Here is a 23,069-nt window from a genome sequence, read left to right on the forward strand (position 1 = left end):
ACCTGATTCCATCAAGCACATGACTCGCTGACGACACTGGACACAGAGTCAGTTGATACCTGCTTGCTTGCAGATCGGTGAGTCGGCATCTTAGAGAAATAAAGCGACCAGACCAAGGTAATATCGTGCAAGCGGGTGGGACGCCACCACGAGCGCTTACTGTTTTGTACCTGTGGTCTGTCTGGTCTTACTGCAAAGACTGAAAAGACCGGTAACCCACCAATCTTTGCTTCAATACAGCGAGTTAGGAGTGGAATTGCATACACCCAAGTTTCCCGGATTTGGAAAATTTTACAAAGGCATTATTGCGGTTCTCTACGAGGAACTATCTATGCTGCTATTAGTCTTATTCCCCAGCCACATTTGCGGTTTATTTCGGATTGTAACATCGCTACCAATAGATTGCGATTTTTTACCTCCATTTTTGCCATTATCTGCTACATTGTTGCATTGATGTATTATTGCTGCTAAAATTGCCACATTGTTGCTGTCATATTGTATATTGTTACATTTATTATACACACTATTGATATCACTGTATGAAATTGTCTAGACGGATTAGTTATAATTTTATGCTTCTATATATCATTATATGTAATAAATATCTCATTTTAGTAACATATATAGAGTGCCTGGTCTATCCTCTTCATATTATCACTACTTGCTTGTGGCTGGGTGGGCCACTTAGACCAAGAGCACCTGTTCCATTTTCTCCAGCTGAAGTGATCCACAGATAATTTATTGAGTTTTACCCCTTCAGAATATGAAGTAGACTGCAAAACAGTGCATGCAAATTGACTGTTAGGCCTCTTTCACACGGGCGACATGGATTTGGGCCGGATAAGATGCGGGTGTGTCGCGGGAAAATGCATGATTTTTCTGCACCAGTGCAAAACAATTGAATGCGTTTTGCACGCGTGTGAGAAAAATCGGCATGTTTGGTACCCAAACCTGAACTTCTTCACAGAAGTTCGGGTTTGGGTTAGGTGTTGTGTAGATTGTATTATTTTCACTTATAACATGGTTATAAGGCAAAATAATAGCATTCTTAATACAGAATGCTTAGTAAAATAGGGCCAGAGAGGTTAAAAAAATTTTTAAAATAATTTAACTCGCCTTAATCCACTTGTTTGCACAGCCCGGCTTCTCTCCTTTCTTCTTATTTGCTGTGCAGGAGGAAAAAGGACCACAGTGATGGATCATGTGACGGACCATGTGATGAGCGCAGTGACGTCACCACAGGTCCTTTTCCTCCTGCACAAAAAAAGAAGAAGAAAGAGGAGAAGCCGGGCTACGCAAACAAGTGGATTAAGGTGAGTTAAATAATTTTTTCATTTTTTTTTTTACCCCTCCAGCCCTATTTTACTAAGCATTCTGTATTAAGAATGCTATTTTCCCTCATAACCATGTTATAAGGGAAAATAATAATGATCGGGTCCCCATCCCGATCATTTCCTAGCAACCATGCGTCAAAATCGCACCGCATCCGCACTTGCTTGCAAATTTTCACGCAGCCCCATTCACTTCTATGGGGCCTGCGTTGCATGAAAAACGCACAAAATAGAGCATGCTGCGATTTTCACGCAAAGCACAAGTGATGCGTGGGTCCGGATTCAGTGTGGGTGCAATGCGTTCACCTCACGCATTACACCCGCGCGGAAATCTCGTCCATGTGAAAGAGGCCTTAATCAGAATGATGATAGCCTCCTTGCTGTTTATTGCTGGAGAACCCAATAAATGACCCACCGACTATTTCTTCATTCTATCAAAATTCTCCTTTTGTAAATGTGTTTCCTGCAGCAGTACTATGTCAGGTCGCAACAAATCCAAATTTCCTGGTGCTTCATGGTAACAAATCAGTTTTTTTCCTAAAATGGCGGTGACATCTGTTACAAAGTGAAAGTAAGAAGCCAGGGAACAAGAGATCACCCATAATGCAGTGCAGACAGCCAATCAGCAGCTAGCCAGCCCCTATGATGTCACAATGTCACAGCCCTATAAAAATCCTAATCCCGCCCAGACTCATACATTTTACAACAGTGAACTGAGCATTGGGAGAGATTTGTCAAGTGCAAAGGACAGTGTTTAACAAAGCTTTAATAGTAGAATCCTGGATAGTGAGACTGCAGGGACAGTGTAGGGAGACTGCAGGAACAGTACAGGCTGTGTAATCAGAAGCTGAACAGATCCATAAGAGACAGCTCAGTTTGCATCAATCCCTGCACAGATATATCTAATTGAACAGTGTCCACCTTGTTTGATAGATAAGCAATTCTATTACTCCTTGCTTCTCAAATTGGGGTAAGTAATCTGTCTAATTTAACTGTTATTGGGGTGTACATTTTGTTTAATATATACACAATTCTATTACAGTACTACTTGATACTATAATTGGGGTCAATAACCTGTGTAATTTAACTGTTATTGGGGTGCCAACCATGTTTAATAGATAAGCAATTCTATTACAGCTTGCTTCTCAAAGGGGGGTAAATAAGCTGTCTAATTTTCCCCTTGTTCAATAGATACGCAATTCTATTACACCTTGATTCTCAAATTGGGGTGCATAAATACATTAGCAATAGTGATGAGTGGACCTGTGGATGTTCTGGTTTAACAGGTTCGGATAAACTTTGTTTCAAAGTTCTGTGGGGGCCTGAACTTTGGGGCTGAAAAATGGCTGTAAAAAGTCAGCTGTATGAAGGTAAGGCGAGCACAGTGCGCTTGTGCTGTCTCCGTTCCTGCTCGCTGCTGCTATGTCTATGGCAAGCAGGAAGAGAGAAGTGAGACAGCAAGCACGCACTGTGCACACCTTCCCTTTAGGCATCATGCACATGACCATATGTGTTTTGCGTTCCGCGTAAAATATGGATGATGTCCGTGTGCATTCCGTATTTTGCAGTAACGGAACAGCTGTACCCTAATAGAACAGTACTATCCTTGTCCATAATGCAGACAATAATAGGACATGTTCTATTCTTTTGCGGAACGGACATACGGAAACGAAATGCACATGGAGTACCTTCCATTTTTTGGGCGGACCCATTGAAATGAATGGGTCCATATACAGTCCGCAAAAAAAAAAAACGGAAAGAAAATACGTTTGTGTGCATGAGCCCTTATACAGCTGATTGGCAGGATGCCTGGTGTTGGATACCCACCAATCTGATATTGATGACCTATACTGAGGATAGGTCATTAATATTAAAAGCCCGAAGAACCATTTTAACAATTTTGAAAGAGTGTGCACCATTATCATGTACTGTATATGAGGTCAACTAGTTTTGTTATAAAAGAAAAATAAGAAATAAAAGAAATACAATTGTTTACAAAAAAAGTGTCATAAAAAAATGATATCATACAGTTGTTTACTTACCCGTTGATCACCTCCTTCTCTGCGAGGATCAAGTTTCTTTGCAAAGTGACGGAGGTTATCGTAATTATGAAAATTGCACAGAGATACTAAATCCTAGAATGCAAAAAAAGATATATTATTATAAGTTTCTCTTTCTTTGTCTATTTATAAAAATAGTGCACAATAAAAAAAAAAAGTCTGTGTCCCCAAAGGTCTTTCATGGACCTTTTAGAGACATATTATTGGGCAAATATATATATATATATATATATATATATATATATATATATACAGTACAGACCAAAGGTTTGGACACACCTTCTCATTCAAAGAGTTTCATTTCCATGACTATGAAAATTGTAGATTCACACTGAAGGCATCAAAACTATGAATTAACACATGTGGAATTATATACATAACAAAAAAGTGTGAAACAACTGAAAATATGTCATATTCTAGGTTCTTTAAAGTAGTCACCTGAAATGGTTTTCACTTCACAGATGTGCCCTGTCAGGTTTAAAGGGATTCTGTCACCTCCCCTAAGCCAAAAAACGATTTTAAAGCAGCCATGAAGCACAGCTTACCTGGATTAGACTGTGCTCTTTTATCTTGAAATCCGTCCAGCAGTTACTGCAAAAAACGACTTTGATTGATATGTAAATGTGTCCTGAAGGTGCCCAGAGGGGCGTTTTTTTCTTCTTAGAGAGCCCAGTACCGCCCCTCTTTCAGTGCCCAGCCCGCCTTCCTTGTACTGTCTAACCGCCGCCCCCAGCCTGCCACAGCCTCTCCTCCCTCTCCTCCCCCTCCCTCACGCCGAACGAAGTCTCGCACAGGCGCAGTACCCACTGAGGGCTGCGCCTGTGCGATCAGCAGGAGACTGAGGGCAGCAGCTTCATCTTCGTCACTGGGCATGCGCCGAGCCCAGTGACGTCCGATGCTCGCTCTTCCCTCAGTCAGCAGGGAAGAGCGAGCATCGGACGTCACTGGGCTCGGCGCATGCCCAGTGACGAGGATGAAGCTCCTGCCCTCAGTCTCCTGCTGATCGCACAGGCGCAGCCCTCAGTGGGTACTGCGCCTGTGCGAGAGTTCGTTCGGCGTGAGGGAGGGGGAGGAGAGGGAGGAGAGGCTGTGGCAGGCTGGGGGCGGTTAGACAGTACAAGGAAGGCGGGCTGGGCACTGAAAGAGGGGCGGTACTGGGCTCTCTAAGAAGAAAAAAACGCCCCTCTGGGCACCTTCAGGACACATTTACATATCAATCAAAGTCGTTTTTTGCAGTAACTGCTGGACGGATTTCAAGATAAAAGAGCACAGCCTAATCCAGGTAAGGCTGCTTTCACACTAGCGTTCGGTATTCCGTTCGTGAGCTCCGTTTGAAGGAGCTCACGAGCGGACCCGAACGCAGCCGTCCACCCCTGATGCAGTCTGAATGGAGGCGGATCCGCTCAGACTGCATCAGTCTGGTGGCGTTCAGCCTCCGCTCCGCTCGCCTCCGCACGGACAGGCGGACAGCTGAACGCTGCTTGCAGCGTTCGGGTGTCCGCCTGGCCGTGCGGAGGCGTGCGGATCCGTCCAGACTTACAATGTAAGTCAATGGGGACGGATCCGTTTGAAGATGCCACAATGTGGCTCAATCTTCAAGCGGATCCGTCCCCCATTGACTTTACATTGAAAGTCTGGACGGATCCGTCCCAGGCTATTTCCACACTTAGCTTTTTTTTGCTAAAATAATGCAGACGGATCCGTACTGAACGGAGCCTCCGTCTGCATTATTATGGGCGGATCCGTTCTGAACGGATCCGCCCGAACGCTAGTGTGAAAGTAGCCTAAGCTGTGCTTCATGGCTGCTTTAAAATCGTTTTTTGGCTTAGGGGAGGTGACAGAATCCCTTTAATAAGTGGGATTTCTTGCCTTATAAATGGGGTTGGGACCATCAGTTGCGTTGTGGAGAAGTCAGGTGGATACACAGCTGATAGTCCTACTGAATAGACTGTTAGAATTTGCATTATGGCAAGAAAAAAGCAGCTAAGTAAAGAAAAATGAGTGGCCATCATTACTTTAAGAAATGAAGGTCAGTCAGTCTGAAAAATTGAGAAAACTTTGAAAGTGTCCCCAAGTGCAGTCACAAAAACCATCAAGCGCTACAAAGAAACTGGCTCACATGCGGACCGCCCCAGGAAAGGAAGACCAAGAGTCACTTCTGCTGCAGAGGATACGTTCATCCGAGTCACCAGCCTCAGAAATTGCAGGTTAACAGCAGCTCAGATTAGAGACCAGGTCAATGCCACACAGAGTTCTAGCAGGAGACACATCCCTAGAACAACTGTTAAGAGGAGACTGTGTGAATCAGGTCTTCATGGTAGAATATCTGCTAGGAAACCACTGCTAAGGACAGGCAACAAGCAGAAGATACTTGTTTGGGTAAAAGAACACAAGGAATAGACAGTAGACCAGTGGAAATCTGTGCTTTGGTCTGATGAGTCAAAATTTGAGATCTTTGGTTCCAACCACCGTGTCTTTGTGCGACGCAGAAAAGGTGAACTGATGGACTCTACATGTCTAGTTCCTACCGTGAAGCATGGAGGAGGAGGTGAGATGGTGTGGGGGTGCTTTGCTGGTGACACTGTTGGGGATTTATTCAAAATTGAAGGCATACTGAACCAGCATGGCTACCACAGCATATTGCAGCGGCATGCTATTTCATCCGGTTTGCATTTAGTTGGACCATCATTTATTTTCCAACAGGACAATGACCCCAAACACACCTCCAGGCTGTGTAAGGGCTATTTGACCATGAAGGAGAGTAGTGAGGTGCTGCGCCAGATGACCTGGCCTCCACAGTCACTGGACCTGAACCCAATCGAGATGGTTTGGGGTGAGCTGGACCGCAGAGTGAAGGCAAAAGGGCCAACAAATGCTAAACATCTCTGGGAACTCCTTCAAGACTGTTGGAAGACCATTTCAGGTGACTACCTCTTAAAGCTAATCAAGAGAATGCCAAAAGTGTGCAAAGTAGTAATCAAAGCAAAAGGTGGCTACTTTGAAGAACCTAGAATATGACATCTTTTCAGTTGTTTCACACTTTTTTTTGTTATGTATATAATTCCACATGTGTTAATTCATAGTTTTGATGCCTTCAGTGTGAAACTACAATTTTCATAGTCATGAAAATAAAGAAAACTCTTTGAATGAGAAGGTGTGTCCAAACCTTTGGTCTGTACAGTATATATATATATATATATATATATATATATATGTTAAGAATAAAAAAAAAAATGAAAACACAAAATAAAAAATACAAATAAAGAGGGGGGGAAAAAGGAAAAATTGCAAAATTAAAAAAAAGTCAGTGTCCCCTAGAGGTCTTTAATAGACCTCTTGGGGGACATATTGTGTGAAAAATATATTTAGAAAAAAAATTAAGTAAGTAAAAGAAAAAATATATTTTAAAATTAAGTAATAAAGTGATTATAAAAAAATACTAAATAAAATACTAATAAAAGGAAAAAAAGAGAAAAGTGTAAAATAAAAAGTCAGTGTCAACCAATGGTCTTTTTGAAGCAGAAATATATTTAAAAAAATAAGATAAAAAAATAATAAAAGAAAAAAAAATGCCCACACCAACCAAAACATCACCATTTTCACCCCATTCACGTGAAAATATATAAATTATATATTAAAGTGATTCAACACAAAATAGGGAACTAATTATAATAATTTGCATATTTAAAGAATGAGCTATAGTTTTAATAAAAATGACTTTTTAAAAACAATTATCCCCATAACAGTGGTGTGCTAAGGAGGGAGGGCGTGGGGGCAGTAGTATAGTGGGACATGTCTCGTCAAACTCAAAGTGACAGGGTCCCCCGCCCCTTTTTCACACCATGACTCCTCCCAGAAATGCACTAACCCCGCCAAGATCCGCCCATTTCTCTCCCCTCGCCGCCCCAAACCACGCCTAAATGCCTCCAACTTTTATATGATTTTCATATAATTTTATATGGTTTAATATACATTTTATATTAAATGATTAGCTTTTTATATCACTTTATAAGTCCTTATCAAATTATAAGCTTTTATTAACACTTTATATCCCATTTATAACATTTTGATACAGTTTTATACCACTTTTATGTCATTTTGTGATTTGATATCACTTTGATATGCCTTTTTATATATTGGCATGCCTGGGTATGTCTAAAAGACATATACTACACGGCCAGGCGTCTTTTAAGTATAATAGCAACCATTAAAAAATCAAGGATATAAAAATTTAAATCATTTAAAAAAAGTTTTAATAATTTCTTTATTTACAACACGTCAACTTACATTTTTAAAAACCACTTAGGGACCGACAAGTTTGTGTGTAATTACAACAGCGTATAAATAATTGTTTCATGCGCGTCGCTACAAAGGAGCGCACAACAAAACATTTAGTAAACATTTTTAATACACTTTCAAAAGGTATTCCTTTAACTATACAATGTAAGATATAGATGCAGTAATGGCCGCAGACCGAACTAGCAACGTCCTGGATTTGGTTGTTTTGATACCTTATAGTCTTAGAATTTTTGTATAAAAATGTGATAAATTCAGCAGAAAATAGCTCACGATAATCCATAACCATCAAAAAATATAGATACGTCGTCAGGCTGTAATATAATACAAATCCAGTGTCGTCCCTGCTTATACGAATCGTCCGTATTTCCAATGTAGGCCGCCGGGCGGTTGATGATTTTATTTTTAGGTAATAAATCGCACGGAAATACACCTTTAAGTAGGCGCCGGGCGTGAAAGTCGGTTTTAATAACACGGGTAATTTCATAATTATTCATTTTTATTAAAAATCATATAAACCTTCCTTTTTGTTTACAACCGGCTCAGCAAATCTAATTTCAGCTCTAAAATCTAATTTTCAGCACTTTTTACTAGCGAGAAATGACCGCCGGATTCTTAATAAGTCAAAAGCTAACAATGTATAGCCATTCAAAAAATTCGGAGCGGTCCACAGATTTTTACCGGGGTACATTTGGATTCTCAACATCCTGCTTACAGTAAGCTCTTAGCTCTTCCTGAAAATTAAAGGTGTCATTTTTATGTTCTTCGTACCACACCATGAATTTCTTTTTCACGTCCCTGAACGACAAAGCACCATGCATATCGGGTATCGTACATTATCGTCCTGATCAACGCAATCCGTCTGCTGACACGCTTTGCAAAACTGTATACAGCCGTGTTGGTGTTTATTGTTGTATACAGAGCAGCATCGGACGCATCAATATTTGGCTCCGATAAAAGCTTTTAGATTTTTAACCCTTTCACGACCAAGGGTCACTGATGCCCCAGTGTCCAGGTCAAAATTTACAAATCTGACATGCGTCACTTTATGTTGTAATTGCTTTGGAACACTTTTAGTTATCCAAGCCATTCTGAGATTGTTTTCTCGTGACATATTGTACTTCATAATAGTGGAAAATTTGAGTCAATATATTTTACCTTTATTTATGAAAAAATCCCAAATTTACAAAAAATTGGGAAAAATTCACAATTTCCAAAATTTCTATTTCTCTGCTTCTAAAACAGAAAGTCATACCTAATAAAATATTTATTACTTAACATTTCCCATATGTCTACTTTATGTTGGGATCATTTTGGAAATGTCATTTTATTTTTTTAGGATGTTAGAAGGCTTAGAAGTTTAGAAGCAATTCTTAACATTTTTAAGAAAATTTCCAAAACCCATTTTTTAAAGACCAGTTCAGGTCTGAAGACACTTTGTGGGGTCTACATAGTGGATATCCCCATAAATGACCCCATTGTAGAAACTACACCCCTCAAGTTACTCAAAACAGATTTTACTAACTTTGTTAACCCTTTAGGTGTTCCACAAGAATTAAAGGAAAATGGAGATATCACTTTTTTGGCAGATTTTCCATTTTATAATTTTTTTTATACAAACAAAACTCAATATTTATTACCCTGATTCTGCGGTTTACAGAAACACCCCACATGTGGTCGTAAACTGATGTAAGGGCGCACAGCAGGGGGCAGAAGGAAAGGAACGCCGTATGGTTTTTGGAAGGCAGATTTTGCTGGACTGGTTTTAGATGCCTTGTACCATTTAAAGCCCCCCTGATGCACCCATACAGTATAAACTCCCAAAAAGTGACCCTATTTTGGAAACTAGGGGATAAGGTGCCAGTTTTATTGGTACTATTTTGGGGTACATATGATTTTTAATTGCTCTCTATTAAGTTTTTTTGTGTGTAACCCAAAAATGTCTGTTTTGGCAAAAAAAATTTTTTTTACAAGATTCATCTGAAAGGGTAGATCATGTGCTATCTTTATAGAGCAGGTTGTTACAGACGCAATGATATCAAATATGTCTACTTTCTTTGTTTGTTTCAGTTTTACATAGTGAAGCATTTTTGAAAGTTTTTGTGTGCCCATTTTCTGAACGCCATACGTTTTTAATTTTTCTGACAATCGTTTTGTGCAGGGGCTCGTTTTTTGCAGAAAGAGTTGAGATTTTTATTGGTACCATTTTTGGGTACATAGCATTTTTTGATCATTCATTATTACACTTTATGGGGCAAGGTGACCATAAAATTGGCTGTTTTGGAACAGTTTTTATTTCTTTTTACAGCGTTTATCTGAGGGGTTGGGTCATGTGACAGTTTTATAGATCAGATCGTTACGGACGTGGCAAGACCTAATATGTATACTTTTTATTTATTTATGTTTTACACAATAGCATTTCTGAAACCAAAAAAATGAAACCATAGTCTGAGAGCCATAGCTTTTACATTTTTGGGGCGATTGTGTTAAATAGGGTATCATTTTTTGCGGGATGAGGTGACGGTTTGATTGGTACTATTTTGGGGGTCATAAGCTTTTTTGATCGCTTGCTGTTGCACTTTTTGTGATGTAAGGTGACAAAAATGGCTTTTTTGGCACAGTTTTTTTTTTTATTGTATTTTTTACGGTGTTCACCTGAGGGGTTAGGTCATGTGATATTTTTATCGAGCAGGTTATTACAGATGCAGAGATACCTAATAGGTAATTTTTTTTTTATTTATTTCACTTTAACAAAATAATAGCATATTTGAAATAAAAAAAATTATGTTTTAGTGTCTCAATGTTCTAAGAACTATAGTTTTTACATTTTTTTGAGCGATTTTCAAAATAATCAATGACGTCAACACAAACTTACTGCTGACCCCCCGCCTTATGTAGGGTCTCATTTTTTGCGCGATGAGGTGACTGTTTTATTGTTACCATTTTGTTTGATATACACTTTTTTGATCACTTGCTGTTGCACTTTTTGTGATGTAAGGTGACAAAAATAGCTTTTTTTACACAGTTTTTATTTTATTTCTTTTATGGTGTTTATCGGACGGGTCTATCATGTGATATATTTATAGAGACGGTCGTTACGGACGCGTTGATACCTAATATGTGTATTTATTTATTTTCATTTTTTTATAAGAAAAGGCAATTTCTTTTTTTAATTTTACATTTTAATTTATTTTTACTTTTATTATTTTCACCTTTTTTTTTTTTTTTTTTAGCAAGTCCCTCTTGGATCTTGAAGATCCAGTGGGGCTGATGGCTGTACTATACTTTGCAATGCTCTTGCATTGCAAAGTATAATACTATTAGATGCCCTGTAGGTGGCAACAGCGTCCGGTTGCCATGGCAACCATCGGGCGTTGCCATCGTAGTGCGGCAGACCCGATGGTGGAAAGAGGGAGCCCCCTCCCTCTATTAACTCCATGGATGCCACTGCCGCGGCATCTACGACTTCGGGCACCACCGCGATGGTCCCTGACAATGATGAAGACTAGTTTAAGTGAATTACAGGCTATGCACCCCGCGTTGCTCTGTAAAGCATTAGCAAAATTGTTCAAAAATGTTTCAACGCTAAATTCATCTCCAGAATATCTATTTGAAAAAACTGAGTCAAACATCTCTCCACCGTCTAAGCACAGTTGGTTTTAATCACCCGGCTCGGCGGCCTGTTAAACTCTATCTAACAAAGACTGTATAGCACCAAGAGCGTCGACAAATGAAATAGCTTCGAGGTTAGCGAATCTAAAATGTTCTGTGTACATGGTACTGTTAAAATTCGAGCTGTAAATGGAATACACATTCTAGATAAACGGTTCTAACGTTGACGTACGGTTACAAACTCAACAACGGTAAAACTGTATTAAAGGTTAAGGGTATAACGCTCAACGTTGCTGACGCCCGACTTGTTAATTTTGACAGTTTAAAAGACCTTGTACTGGACTACTCACGCAACTACGATCCCGAGACGCAGAAAACAATAAGTATTGAGCAAAACTGAATTTTCTGAAACAGAAAACATTTGACCGTAGAGACAAGACCGTTACGTAAAACGCAAAAGTGCGTCTACACAAAGACGTCTGACTGACGGCTTTACAACGCTACCTTTCGACGCTACCCTATTAAAAAGGGCGGCTCAATTTCAACACTTTTTCATGTATTTTAGCAGGCCCCCTCAAATTCCGGAAAGTTTTTTTGCTAAACGTTTAATACAAGCGGATATATTAATGTCGCACAAACCTGATAACGTCATTTGGTTTTACGCTTGTTGGCAGAAATTGTACGATGAACTAACCCGTTTGTTTACAAATATCATGTTTATCGAGGGAATACCGCAAAATTATACAGGCGCTGATCTATTCCCGCCAGACAAGGTAAATTTGGCAGTCGTAGATTTAATGGATGCGGCTTTTGAAAATCTTGAAATGCACAATGCATTCACCAAATACATACTCCACAGAAACTTGAGCATTATGTATCTCGTTCAAATTTTTTTTTGTCAGGGTAAGAAAAGCCAAACCATAAATTTAAACACTAAATACATGGTCCTTTTTTTAGAACCCTCGTGCTAAATTACAAATTAATACTTTGGGGGCGGCAAATGTACCCCGGTAAAACACATTTCTTTTTAGAAGCTTTTGAAGATACTACACTTTTGAATGTATATAAAATGTATTTGTATGTATTGCATTATAATGTTTTTATTTGTTTTATATAAAAAAAAATATTTAATGTATATAAAATGTGTTTGTACGCAATGTCTTGTAATGTTTTTATTAGTTTTACATAAACTCTTAAAATAAAATGTCGTCTGCTTTTTTCTTTTTACAATAAATTCACTATCTTGATTAGTTAAAATTGCATAAACAGTTGGGTCGCATTGTTTGATAGACGCTGCTTAAAAACGTTGCTAAAATGACGGGTATTGCCAAGATATTGTGAAAACAGTACTACACGCCGAAAGCTGTCGGCTCTTATGGCGGCGTAGAGCCTTTATTCAGAGAAGTATGAAAATTTGTTCGCATATCTGCTGCCAAGGCCAATAAGATAATGGGTTGCATCAGAAGGGGCATAGATGCCCGGGATAAAAACATAGTCCTACCACTTTACAAATCGCTAGTCAGACCACACATGCAAAACAAGGCAGACATCGCAGAGCTGGAGAAGGTCCAGAGGAGGGCAACTAAAGTAATAGCTGGAATGGGGCAACTACAGTACCCTGAAAGATTATCAAAATTAGGGTTATTCACTTTAGAAAAAAGACGACTGAGGGGAGATCTAATTAATATGTATAAATACATCAGTGGTCAGTACAGAGATCTATCCCATCATCTATTTATCCCCAGGACTGTGACTGTGACAAGGGGACATCCTCTGCGTCTGGCGGAAAGAAGGTTTGTACACAAACATAGAAAAGGATTCTTTACGGTAATGAGCAGTGTGACTATGGAACTCTCTGCCTGAGGAGGTGGTGATGGTGAGTACAATAAAGGAATTCAAGAGGGGCCTGCATGTATTTCTGGATAATATTACAGGCTATAGCTACTAGAGAGGGGTCATTGATCCAGGGAGTTATTCTGATTGCCTGATTGGAGTCGGGAAGGAATTTTTTGTTCCACTAAAGCGGGGAAAATTGGCTTCTACCTCACAGGTTTTTTTTTTTGCCTTCCTCTGGATCAACTTGCAGGATAACAGGCTGAACTGGATGGACAAATGTCTTTTTTCGGCCTTATGTACTATGTTACTATGATATATCTAACCACGAGAATATTTTTCTGGGGAACATACCGCGTAACAGTAATACTAACATTTGTGGACAACAAGTCATTTTCAGGTCATTACCAAAGAAATCCGTTGTGCTTCAACCACTATAATGTGAATTATGCGGCCTTATATTTGGACGGGGCAACAGATACCCGCAAAACCGTTTCAACCTAATTTCCAAGACGTATCAGCGGTTCTAGAATATAGGTCGCTTGTGCATATTTCGGGAAAGCATAAGGCTGATAACGCTTTATCCGTGGACCGGTCTGAATTTTTTGAACGGCTATACATTGTTCGCTTTTGATTTATCGCCGGATCAAGAACCAGGCGGTCATTTTTCGCTAGTAAAAAGCGGAAATCTCAGAGCTGAAATTAGATTTACTGAACCGGTTGTAAACACTATTAACATGATTGTGTATTCAGTTCATGAAAACATTATTGAAATAAATATAAGAAGGGAAGTTTTATATGATTTTCAATAAAAATGAATAATTATGAAATTACCCGTGTTATTAAAACCGACTTTCACGCCCGTCGCATATTTAAGGGTGTATTTCCATGCGTTTTTTTTTTTAGCTAAAGATAAAATCATCGACCTCCCGGCGGCCTACATTGTAAATACGGACAATTCTTGTCGGTCCCTAAGTGGTTGTTAAAAATGTAAGTTGACGTGTTGTAAGTAAAGAAAAATGTATACAATCTTTTTTTTTTATGATTTAAATTTTGTCATCCTTGATTTTTTATCGTTGCTATTATAATTAAAAGACGCCCGGCCGTGTAGTATAAGTCTTTTGGACATACCCGGGCATGCCAATATATAAAAGTCATATCAAAATTATATCAATGTGATATCAAATCACAAAATTATATAAAAGTGGTATAAAACCGTATCAAAATGTTATAAATGGGATATAAAGTAAGCTTATAATTTGATAAGGACTTATAAAGTGATATGTAAAGCTTATCATTTGATAGAAAAATTTATATTAAGCCATTTTTCTTACCATTAGCATATGCAATAGGTGTTGGCGAGAAAATTAACACCTCTCAGGTTGTCACAGCTGCGACTTTATCGCATGTGTGGGGTCTTGTAGGAAATTAAAAGTTTGATGTTAGGATGTATGGACCGTGAGTTGCAGGTGCTATAGATAGATCCCGAGAAAATTAACACCTCTCAGGTTGTCACAGCTAAGACCTGAAACTCATGTGTATGGTCTTGTAAAAAATGAAAAGTTTTATTTGGACCGTGAGTTTCAGGTAAGTCATTTCAGGTTTTTAATTCAAATTACAAAAATTACACTCAGGCACTCACAATGGAGTTAAATTGAACTTACTTTTCATAGACATACATACACTATAAGCTGTATGTGAAAGGCTGCAGTTATAAGAGCGCTTTTAATTTACATGGGATAGCATTATAATTAAATTCATAAAACTTTTTTAAAATGATTTAAATTTTGTCATCCTTGATTTTTTTATCGTTGCTATTATAATTAAAAGACGCCCGGCCGGGTAGTATACATCTTTTGGCCATGTCCGGGCATGGCAATATATAAAAGGCATATCACAGTGATATCAAATCCCAAAATGAAATAAAAGTGGTATAAAACTTTATCAAATGTTATAAATGGGATATAAAGTCTTAACAAAAGATTTGATAAGGACTTATGAAGTAATATAAAAAGCTTATCATTTGATATAAAATTTCTATTATTTTTTATTTATTTTTTTAGTTTTGAAATAAATTTATCCTGAATCATGAGCAGAAAATACAAATGATACATCCGCCCCACACTGGGGTACTTGCCATACAGCCAAAAATAAAAGCATATTCAAGTACCATCAATATAGGGGAAAGGGGAGGAGGAAAGAAAGAAAGTAAGACGGATGAAGGTCAAGAATAGTTGGAGGGGAGGGAGGGAGGGGGGGGAGGGGAATAAGATTTAATAAGATTTATATTAAACCATATAAAATGATATGAAAATCATATCAAAGTGGGAGGAATTTAGATGTGGTTTGGGGGCGGCGAGGGGAGAGAAATGGGTGGATCTGGGCGGGGTTAGGGCGTTTATGGGAGGGGTTATGGTGTGAAAAAGGGGCGGGACACCAATCACTTTGAGTTTGACGAAACATGTCCCACTATACAACTGGGGGCGGTCCCCCAGGTGGCGGATCTTAGGGGGTGCAAGAGTCCAGAAGCAATGAGCGCTTCCTGCAGCCCGGGAATCTGCTTAAGCTCCGCCCACACAGTGCTGCACAGCGATCTGTGCCTGCAGGGGAGAGAGGACTGTGAGCTTCAGGAACAGGACAAGATGAGTAGTTATTGTGTTATTTTTTATTTTTTTTATTAACACAGAGGTCACAATGGTCATTTCTACTATGGAGGGGGCACAGAGGGCATTACTACTCTGAAGGGGGCACACAGGGCATTCTTACTGTTAAGGGGGCACAATGGGCGTGAAGGAGGCACAATGGGGATTATTACTATGAAGAGGGCACAATTGGGATTATTACTGTGAAGGGGGAACAATGGGGATTATTAATGTGAATGGGGCACAATGGGGATTATTAATGTGAAGGGGGCACAAAGAGGGATTTACAACTGTGAAGGGACACAGAGAGGGCATAACTACTTTAAGGGGCATGATGTGGGCATAACTACTGCTAGGGGGCACATATTAGTACAAAACTACGGTGAAGGTTGTAAAATGAGGGGTACAATTTTTTCAAAGAGAAAGGACCCACCCCGGGTACCAAAAAAACAAACGCCACAGCCCCCTAATCAAACAAAAAAATATTTTAAAAAGCCCTGTGTCTTGTAATAAATAGCTGCAAAAGTTATATTGGTAGTCCAACAAATAAACTTACAAATGTTTGAACGATGTGCGCTAAATTACAAAAAAGTGACTGGTCATAGTAAGGCCTCATAGATACGACCATATTGTGTTTTGCGGTCTACAAAGCATGGATATCAGTAATTTGTGTTCTCCATTTTGTAGAACGGATCAACAGATGCAGACAGCACATGGAGTGTTGTCCGCATCTTTTGTGGCCCCTTTGAAGTTAGAGAATCCGTAACTGAGAACTGAGCTGAGTATCTGTGGCTCGGATGAGGACCAAAACAACGGTCGTGTTAATGAGCCCTCAGGGAAAGTGCTTACTGGTTATTGCAGGGACCTACAGTATATCTGGGGGTGCAGGAGGCGGTAAGAACCAGTGAGTGCCATCCTCTGCAGTGAAGGAAAGCACTAATTTGTGAATAGGAGACAGGATGGCTATGTCTACACTTAAAGGGGTTTTCCAGTAAAAAATGTTTTTTTACGATTTCTTGGTCTCTGAAACAGAAGATTCATACTTTCCTGCTCCATGCTGCTCTCACTGTCTCCATCTTCCGCACCTCTCCAGCAAATGCCTGACTTCAGTGGTGAAATGCTGCGTGTGGCCACATCACCACTAAAGCCAGTCATTGGCTGGAGTGGTGCAGGTGACTATGCCCATAGCCAGCCAGGTTTAAACAGTCCAGAGGACCGAAGCATCAGTTTGCTGGTAATTATGAATCTTCCGTTTTGAGGGCCATGCTGCAGGAACTTGTTAAAAATCATTTTTTACCAGGAAATCTCTAAGTTCCTATGCACTGCACAATATCCAGGACAATTACTTAGAGCAAGTGTTCATAGATACGCTCATTCCTGATATCTGGCCAGTATAACCCTGCCGCCGATCAGCTGATAAATAAGGAATCACTCGTTTGTCGACTGATTTGCATATTGTATCAGGATGAAAGATGTACGATAATCGTCAGCATATCTCACTGTGTAATAAGGAATGTGCTGCCAATAATGAATAGAACTGAATGAGGGAGCAATAACTGTATAACTCCTATTCACTTTGCATCGCCTATGTAAAAGGCTGATGCAAACGAGCGCCGATTGACTTTTTTTTTGCGGTCCCTTGAAAAAATGCAATGTTACAATGCGGCCCCAGACCAAAAAAGGTTGTGCAGCCCTGCTCTAGTCTATACCTAACATTTGTTGGACAATTCTATGCTTACAACTTTGTGGCACCAGTTTTGGGAAGGCCCTTTCCCATTCGAGCCCCTGTACACAAAAATATGTTTATGAAGAAATTATTTGAAAGGTTTGATGTGGAGAAAAATGGGTAGCCTGCACAGAACCCTGATCTCAATCTCATCACACACCTTTTGGATGAATTGGAATGCTCACCGTGAGCCACACATTCTCGATCAAATTCAGTGTCTGACCTCAAAAATTCTCAATTGGCTGAATAGATATAAATTCCCAGACACGTCCACACATCCTATGGCTATTTGTAAAAAAAAACCTGTCAGATACCCTCACATGCAAACGGTCTCTCCGATCTTCTCACATATGTCATGGGAGGGACCGTGACAGTATTCCTCCGGACACCCAGGGCCGACTTTATCAGGATGCGCCCTGTGAAAGGCCTTCAACAACCTAACTGGCATTAACGTCGGTTGCAGGAACCCACATTCTTTCCTCTGGACCGTAACCTTTCCAGTGCATGAGATACTAACGAGATCGACAGAAAATTCATTATCCTGGCAATCTGAAATTCAAGATTACCATCCACCAAGACTGGAGCCGGAGGTAGGGTCTTGATATCTTTTCAGTAATCATTTGTGAAAAACATTATGAAGCTTGCGGAAGTCCAAGACGAAAAGCAACCGGATTAATAATGGAAGAGGTCTTATATGGACCAATAAACCTTGGCCCCAACTTCCAAGAAGGTTACTTCAACTAAATTTTTCTTGTGGACAGCCACACAGAATCACCCACTCTTAGTTCCGGACCACTCATACGTTTCTTGTGAGCCATACGTTTATACTTTTTGCCCATTTTTGTTTAGAATTTTACGCCAAATAGATGACAACGAAGAGGAAAATCTTTCCTCTACCGGTATACTAGAAGTCTCAGTACCAGAAAATGTGCCAAAGTGCGGATGGAACCCATATGCTCCAAAAAACGGTGACTTATCAGTGGACTCCTGCCTACGGTTATTTATGGCAAACTCAGCCAATGAAAAAAAATGAAGGCCACTCCTCCTGTTTCTCAGAGATGAAACATCTCAAATATGTCTCCACATTCTGGTTAGTGTGCTCAGTCTGTCCGTTCAACTGAGGATGAAAGGCCGAAGATGAGGACAATTGTACTCCTAGGCGAGTATAGAACGCCTCCATATTCTGGAAACAAACTTAAGTCCCCCTATCAGACACCACATCAAAGGGGATACCGTGTAGTTTCACGATGTTATTGACAAACACTTGTGCGAGAGTTTTAGCATTAGGTAGACCTCATAATGCTATAAAGTGCGACATCTTGCTGAAGCAATCAACAACCACCAGAATCACAGTTTTCCCTGAGGAATTCGGCAAATCTGTGATAAAGTCAGTGAACAAATTAGTCCACGGTTGGGACGGGATAGACAAAGGAAGTAGAGATCCTGAAGGCTGAGTATGTGTCACCTTGGCATGCGCACAAGTCTCACAAGCTGACACATAGCCCTCAACACATTTACGCAATCCTGGCCACCAGATTTTCTGGGAAATGAGATCAACCGTGGATGTGCTCCCAGGATGTTCCGTAAGAACAGTACTGTGATGTTTTTGAAACATCTTGTGCCGTCCCTGGAGGACAAGATTCAGGTGCATCTTCCTGGCCTCCAACACCTCTGCCTCAAGTTCAGGATAAGGGGCAGATACAACCATCCCATCAGCTAATATCGGGCCAGGATCCTCTGAATCACCCCCCCCCCCCATCCCCTGGGAAAGCTACGAGACAGAGCATCCACCTTGACGTTCTTAACACCAGGGCGATAGGTGACAACGAAATTAAATCTGGTAAAAAAAAACATACTACCAACTGGCCTGCCTTGGGTTCAGACGTTTAGCCGACTGCAGATAGGCCAGATTTTTGTGATCAGTAATTACCGTAATGGGATGAATTATTCCTTCCAACCAATGACACCATTCCTCAAAAGCCAACTTAATTGCCAGCAGCTCTCTATTACCTACACCATAATTTCTTTCAGCAGTAGAGTTTTTTTGAGAGAAAAGCACATGGGTGCCATGGGAAAAGGACCCTGCGACAAGACTGCTCCAACCCCTATCTCGGATACATCAACTTCGACAATGAATGGCTGTGACACATCAGGTTGCACCAGTATAGGAGCGGAAGCAAAACATTCCTTCACAGCTGAAAAGGCTTGTAATGCCTCATCAGGCCAGGCTGAGAAATCCGCACCTTTCTTAGTCATATCTGTTAATGGTTTAACAACAGTTGAGTAATTAAAGATAAATTTACGGTAGTAGTTGGTGAACCCCAAAAATCACATGACCGCTTTCAGATTTTCGGTCGATCCCAGTCCAACACATCACTGACTTTTTCCGGATCCATACGAACAACCGAAAATGAGAGTAGGTAACCCAGGAATTACACTTGTGTAACCACAAATACACACTTCTCCATATTAGCATACAATTTATTCTCCCTTAGGATCAGTAAGACCTGTATCACGTAATCCTGATGCTTCTCCGTGTCGGGGGAATAAATTAAAATATCATCCAGATACACCACCACAAACCCGCCTACCAGATGATGAAAGATGTCATTGATGAAATGTTGAAAAACAGCAAGAGCATTGGTCAACCCAAAAAGCATGACAAAATTCTCAAAATGAACTTCAGGGGTATTAAAGGCAGTCTTCCATTCGTCCCCCTCCTTGATCCTTACCAGATTATATGCCCCCCTCAAATCCAATTTAGAGAACACCTTGGCACTGATAATCTGACTGAACAAATCTGGGATCAAAGGAAGGGGATAGGGATCACGGACAGTAATGTTATTAAGCTCACGGAAGTCCAAACATGGCCTAAGGGTCCCGTCCTTCTATTTAACAAAGAAGAACCCTGCAGCCACTGGTGATTTGGATAGTCTAACATTACCTTTAGCCAAGCTCAGTGATACGTCAGAAAAATCTGAAATAAAAGAAGGTACAATTTTAGTGGTTAAACATTTGTCTATGCAAAAATCACTCCAACCAAGAATCTGTCTTGCTTGCGAATCGATGGTAGGGTTAAATTTGGATAACCACGGTAAACCTAACACTAAAGGAGCAGGCAGACCCTCCAGCACAAAACATGAAATGGATTCTTGATGAGAATCTCCCACCTTTTAGATAAATGTCTTGCACACTTTGTGACAAATACTTTTGTGAGAGAATCAATCGCAAACACCAAAATATTTTTGTCTAATGCGCTTGTTGTCAAACCATGCATACGGACGAATTGGCCATCCACTAGGTTAACCCCTGCCCACTGTCAATATATACTTCAATTCTCACAAATTTGGAGTCTAGCACCACCTTGGCAGGCACCTCGGTAAATGACAAGATTAGATTTAAGTAGTTAATCTGTTTTCCCTTAGTCTTGTCAGCAGCACAAAAATGGGTTAACAATCCTAGCAGGACCTGTGGAATTTTGAAAGATTAAGTCTACAACACCCTGCTGCATAAATGGACCTCCCCCTTCAGCTCAATGAGTATTTCATAAAGTAATCCTGTAAGAAAGAAAAAAGTTTTTGACCTAGGGCGGGAAGTTTGTGCTGCAGACAAGACTAAGGGAAAACAGATTAACTACTAAAATCTAATCTTCCCTAGCGTCTGTCAGCAGCACAATAATGGAATTTAAATAGTAGTATCCCTGGGAGGGTTAGTGGTTGTAACGGAAACTAACACAGATCTAACAAAAATAGGTTTTTCTGCACATAGAGAGCCCAACTTTAATGCTTGAAGACGGTCACTGGAGTAGACCAAGATGCACTGTTACAAATTTGTTCTAAAGGAACCAAACTTTGCTCTGCCCAGGAAGTGGCTATTGCTCTCGTCTTGGTGAACTGGGGTGGTTGAAAATTCAGATTTATGTACACTTCCTTAATACATTCTCAGATCCATCTGGATATTGTTGCTTTGGAGGCTAATTTTCCTCTACTGTTACCCTGAAACGTAATACATAAACTTTTGTCTCTTGTTCTGTCAACATAAACACTTAAATAGAGAAAACGAATATTCCACGGCGCAAAAACCACCCAGTGGTTGGATTAGAATGAGGGTTCTTTTTTTATTAAGCAAGCCGTACAACGCGTTTCAGGGATATACCACTTCTTCAGGTACAAATGACTTGCATATATAAAAGTAAATTGCATACATTTAAATACATTGTAAAAAAACTCCAAAGACAAAGGGGGCGGGAAAGGGGCGGGACAATGGGCAGTGCTAGGAAGGCTCTCAAACTTGGCAAAAGGAAGGAGAAAAATGTTTACAAACTTGGATGATTCATTTTATTCAGTTCTCTTCAGGTCTATAGTCAAAAGATCGACCCTCAAAGTGGTGCGATCTCTAATTCTTAATTTATTTGTGGCGGTAATAGTTCCGGGAAGCCTGTGTGGGCGCAGGACCTGGGAGAGTCATGTGATCAGATCACATGACCTATTATGCAGCACGTGACCTCCGTTTAGCTAGAGGCAGCAAGGAGTACGGCTGCATCAGGAGACGGCCGGTCACATGAACTTGCGGCCGGTCACATGAACTTGCGGCTGCACACTTCACTCCCCTTCTCCTGGCAACCAGATGCTAATGCCACGTCAGAGAAGGGGAGTGTAAGGTATCACACTATTGAAGAGCTGTTTACAAGAAACTCATTGTACACTTCAATGACCGTAATGGTGTTATAAAGTACAATCGATAGAAAATAGTACTAGTATTTAACTATTTCAGGGAATACAGTAATCCTTAATATAATGAAAGATATTTTGGTTACAGATAAGTTAGATGCAATATAGGGCTGAAACGATTATTCGAATAACTCGATTAAATCGAGTCAAAAAATTCATCGATGCAGTTTCCCTGCATCGAGGAATCGTTTAGATCACGTGATCACGGAGCGGGAGTGAAATTAAGCGTCTCACTCACCGCTTCCGTGTCCTCCGGAGGCCAGAGAGGCAGGACTGAGCCGCCCGGCACAGCTGAGGAAGAGGAGGGAGTCTCTCCCTCCCCACTGTGCGCGGCTGCCGCTGAAGACCAATGAGGACAGAGTAGGAGGAGGAGGGGAGGGACTGTGGCCACTGCGCTACCAATGACTGTGCCGGCCATATCCCACAGGGTCCCCCTCCTCCCCCCCATCATTGGTGGCAGTGTCAGTTCCGATCGGAGCCCCAGCAGTGTAATGCTGGGGCTCCGATTGGTTACCATGGCAGTCAGGACGCTACTGAAGTCCTGGCTGCTATGGTATGTTAGCGAGCAGAGAGCAGCGCATTATACTCACGTGCGGGAGGGACGGGGGGGTTGCGTTACCAGAGGGGGAAGGCAGATCAGAGGCTGGGGGGAGGGGCAGGCAGATCAGAGGCTGGGGGAGGGGGGGGAGGCAGATCAGAGGCTGGGGGGAGGGGGCAGGCAGATCAGAGGCTGGGGGAGGCAGATCAGAGGCTGGGGGGCAGGCAGATCAGAGGCTGGGGGGCAGGCAGATCAGAGGCTGGGGGGCAGGCAGATCAGAGGCTGGGGGGCAGGCAGATCA

At 40.7% G+C, this 23,069-nt stretch overlaps 1 protein-coding gene across 2 annotated transcripts in view; it reads right to left on the minus strand.

The window, feature by feature from the left end:
- The window catches only part of GLS (glutaminase), a 1,258,313-nt gene that overhangs the window by 289,523 nt on the left and 945,721 nt on the right, over positions 1–23,069 (minus strand). For both annotated transcript variants that reach the window (XM_044303244.1, XM_044303245.1), the window contains exon 14: positions 3,374–3,466. In XM_044303244.1, coding sequence (XP_044159179.1) covers positions 3,374–3,466 — 93 coding nt within the window. The remainder of the gene's footprint in view (positions 1–3,373; positions 3,467–23,069) is intronic.

The sequence above is a fragment of the Bufo gargarizans genome, chromosome 8 (assembly GCF_014858855.1).
Source record: "Bufo gargarizans isolate SCDJY-AF-19 chromosome 8, ASM1485885v1, whole genome shotgun sequence".
Taxonomy (NCBI): Eukaryota; Metazoa; Chordata; class Amphibia; order Anura; family Bufonidae; genus Bufo; species Bufo gargarizans.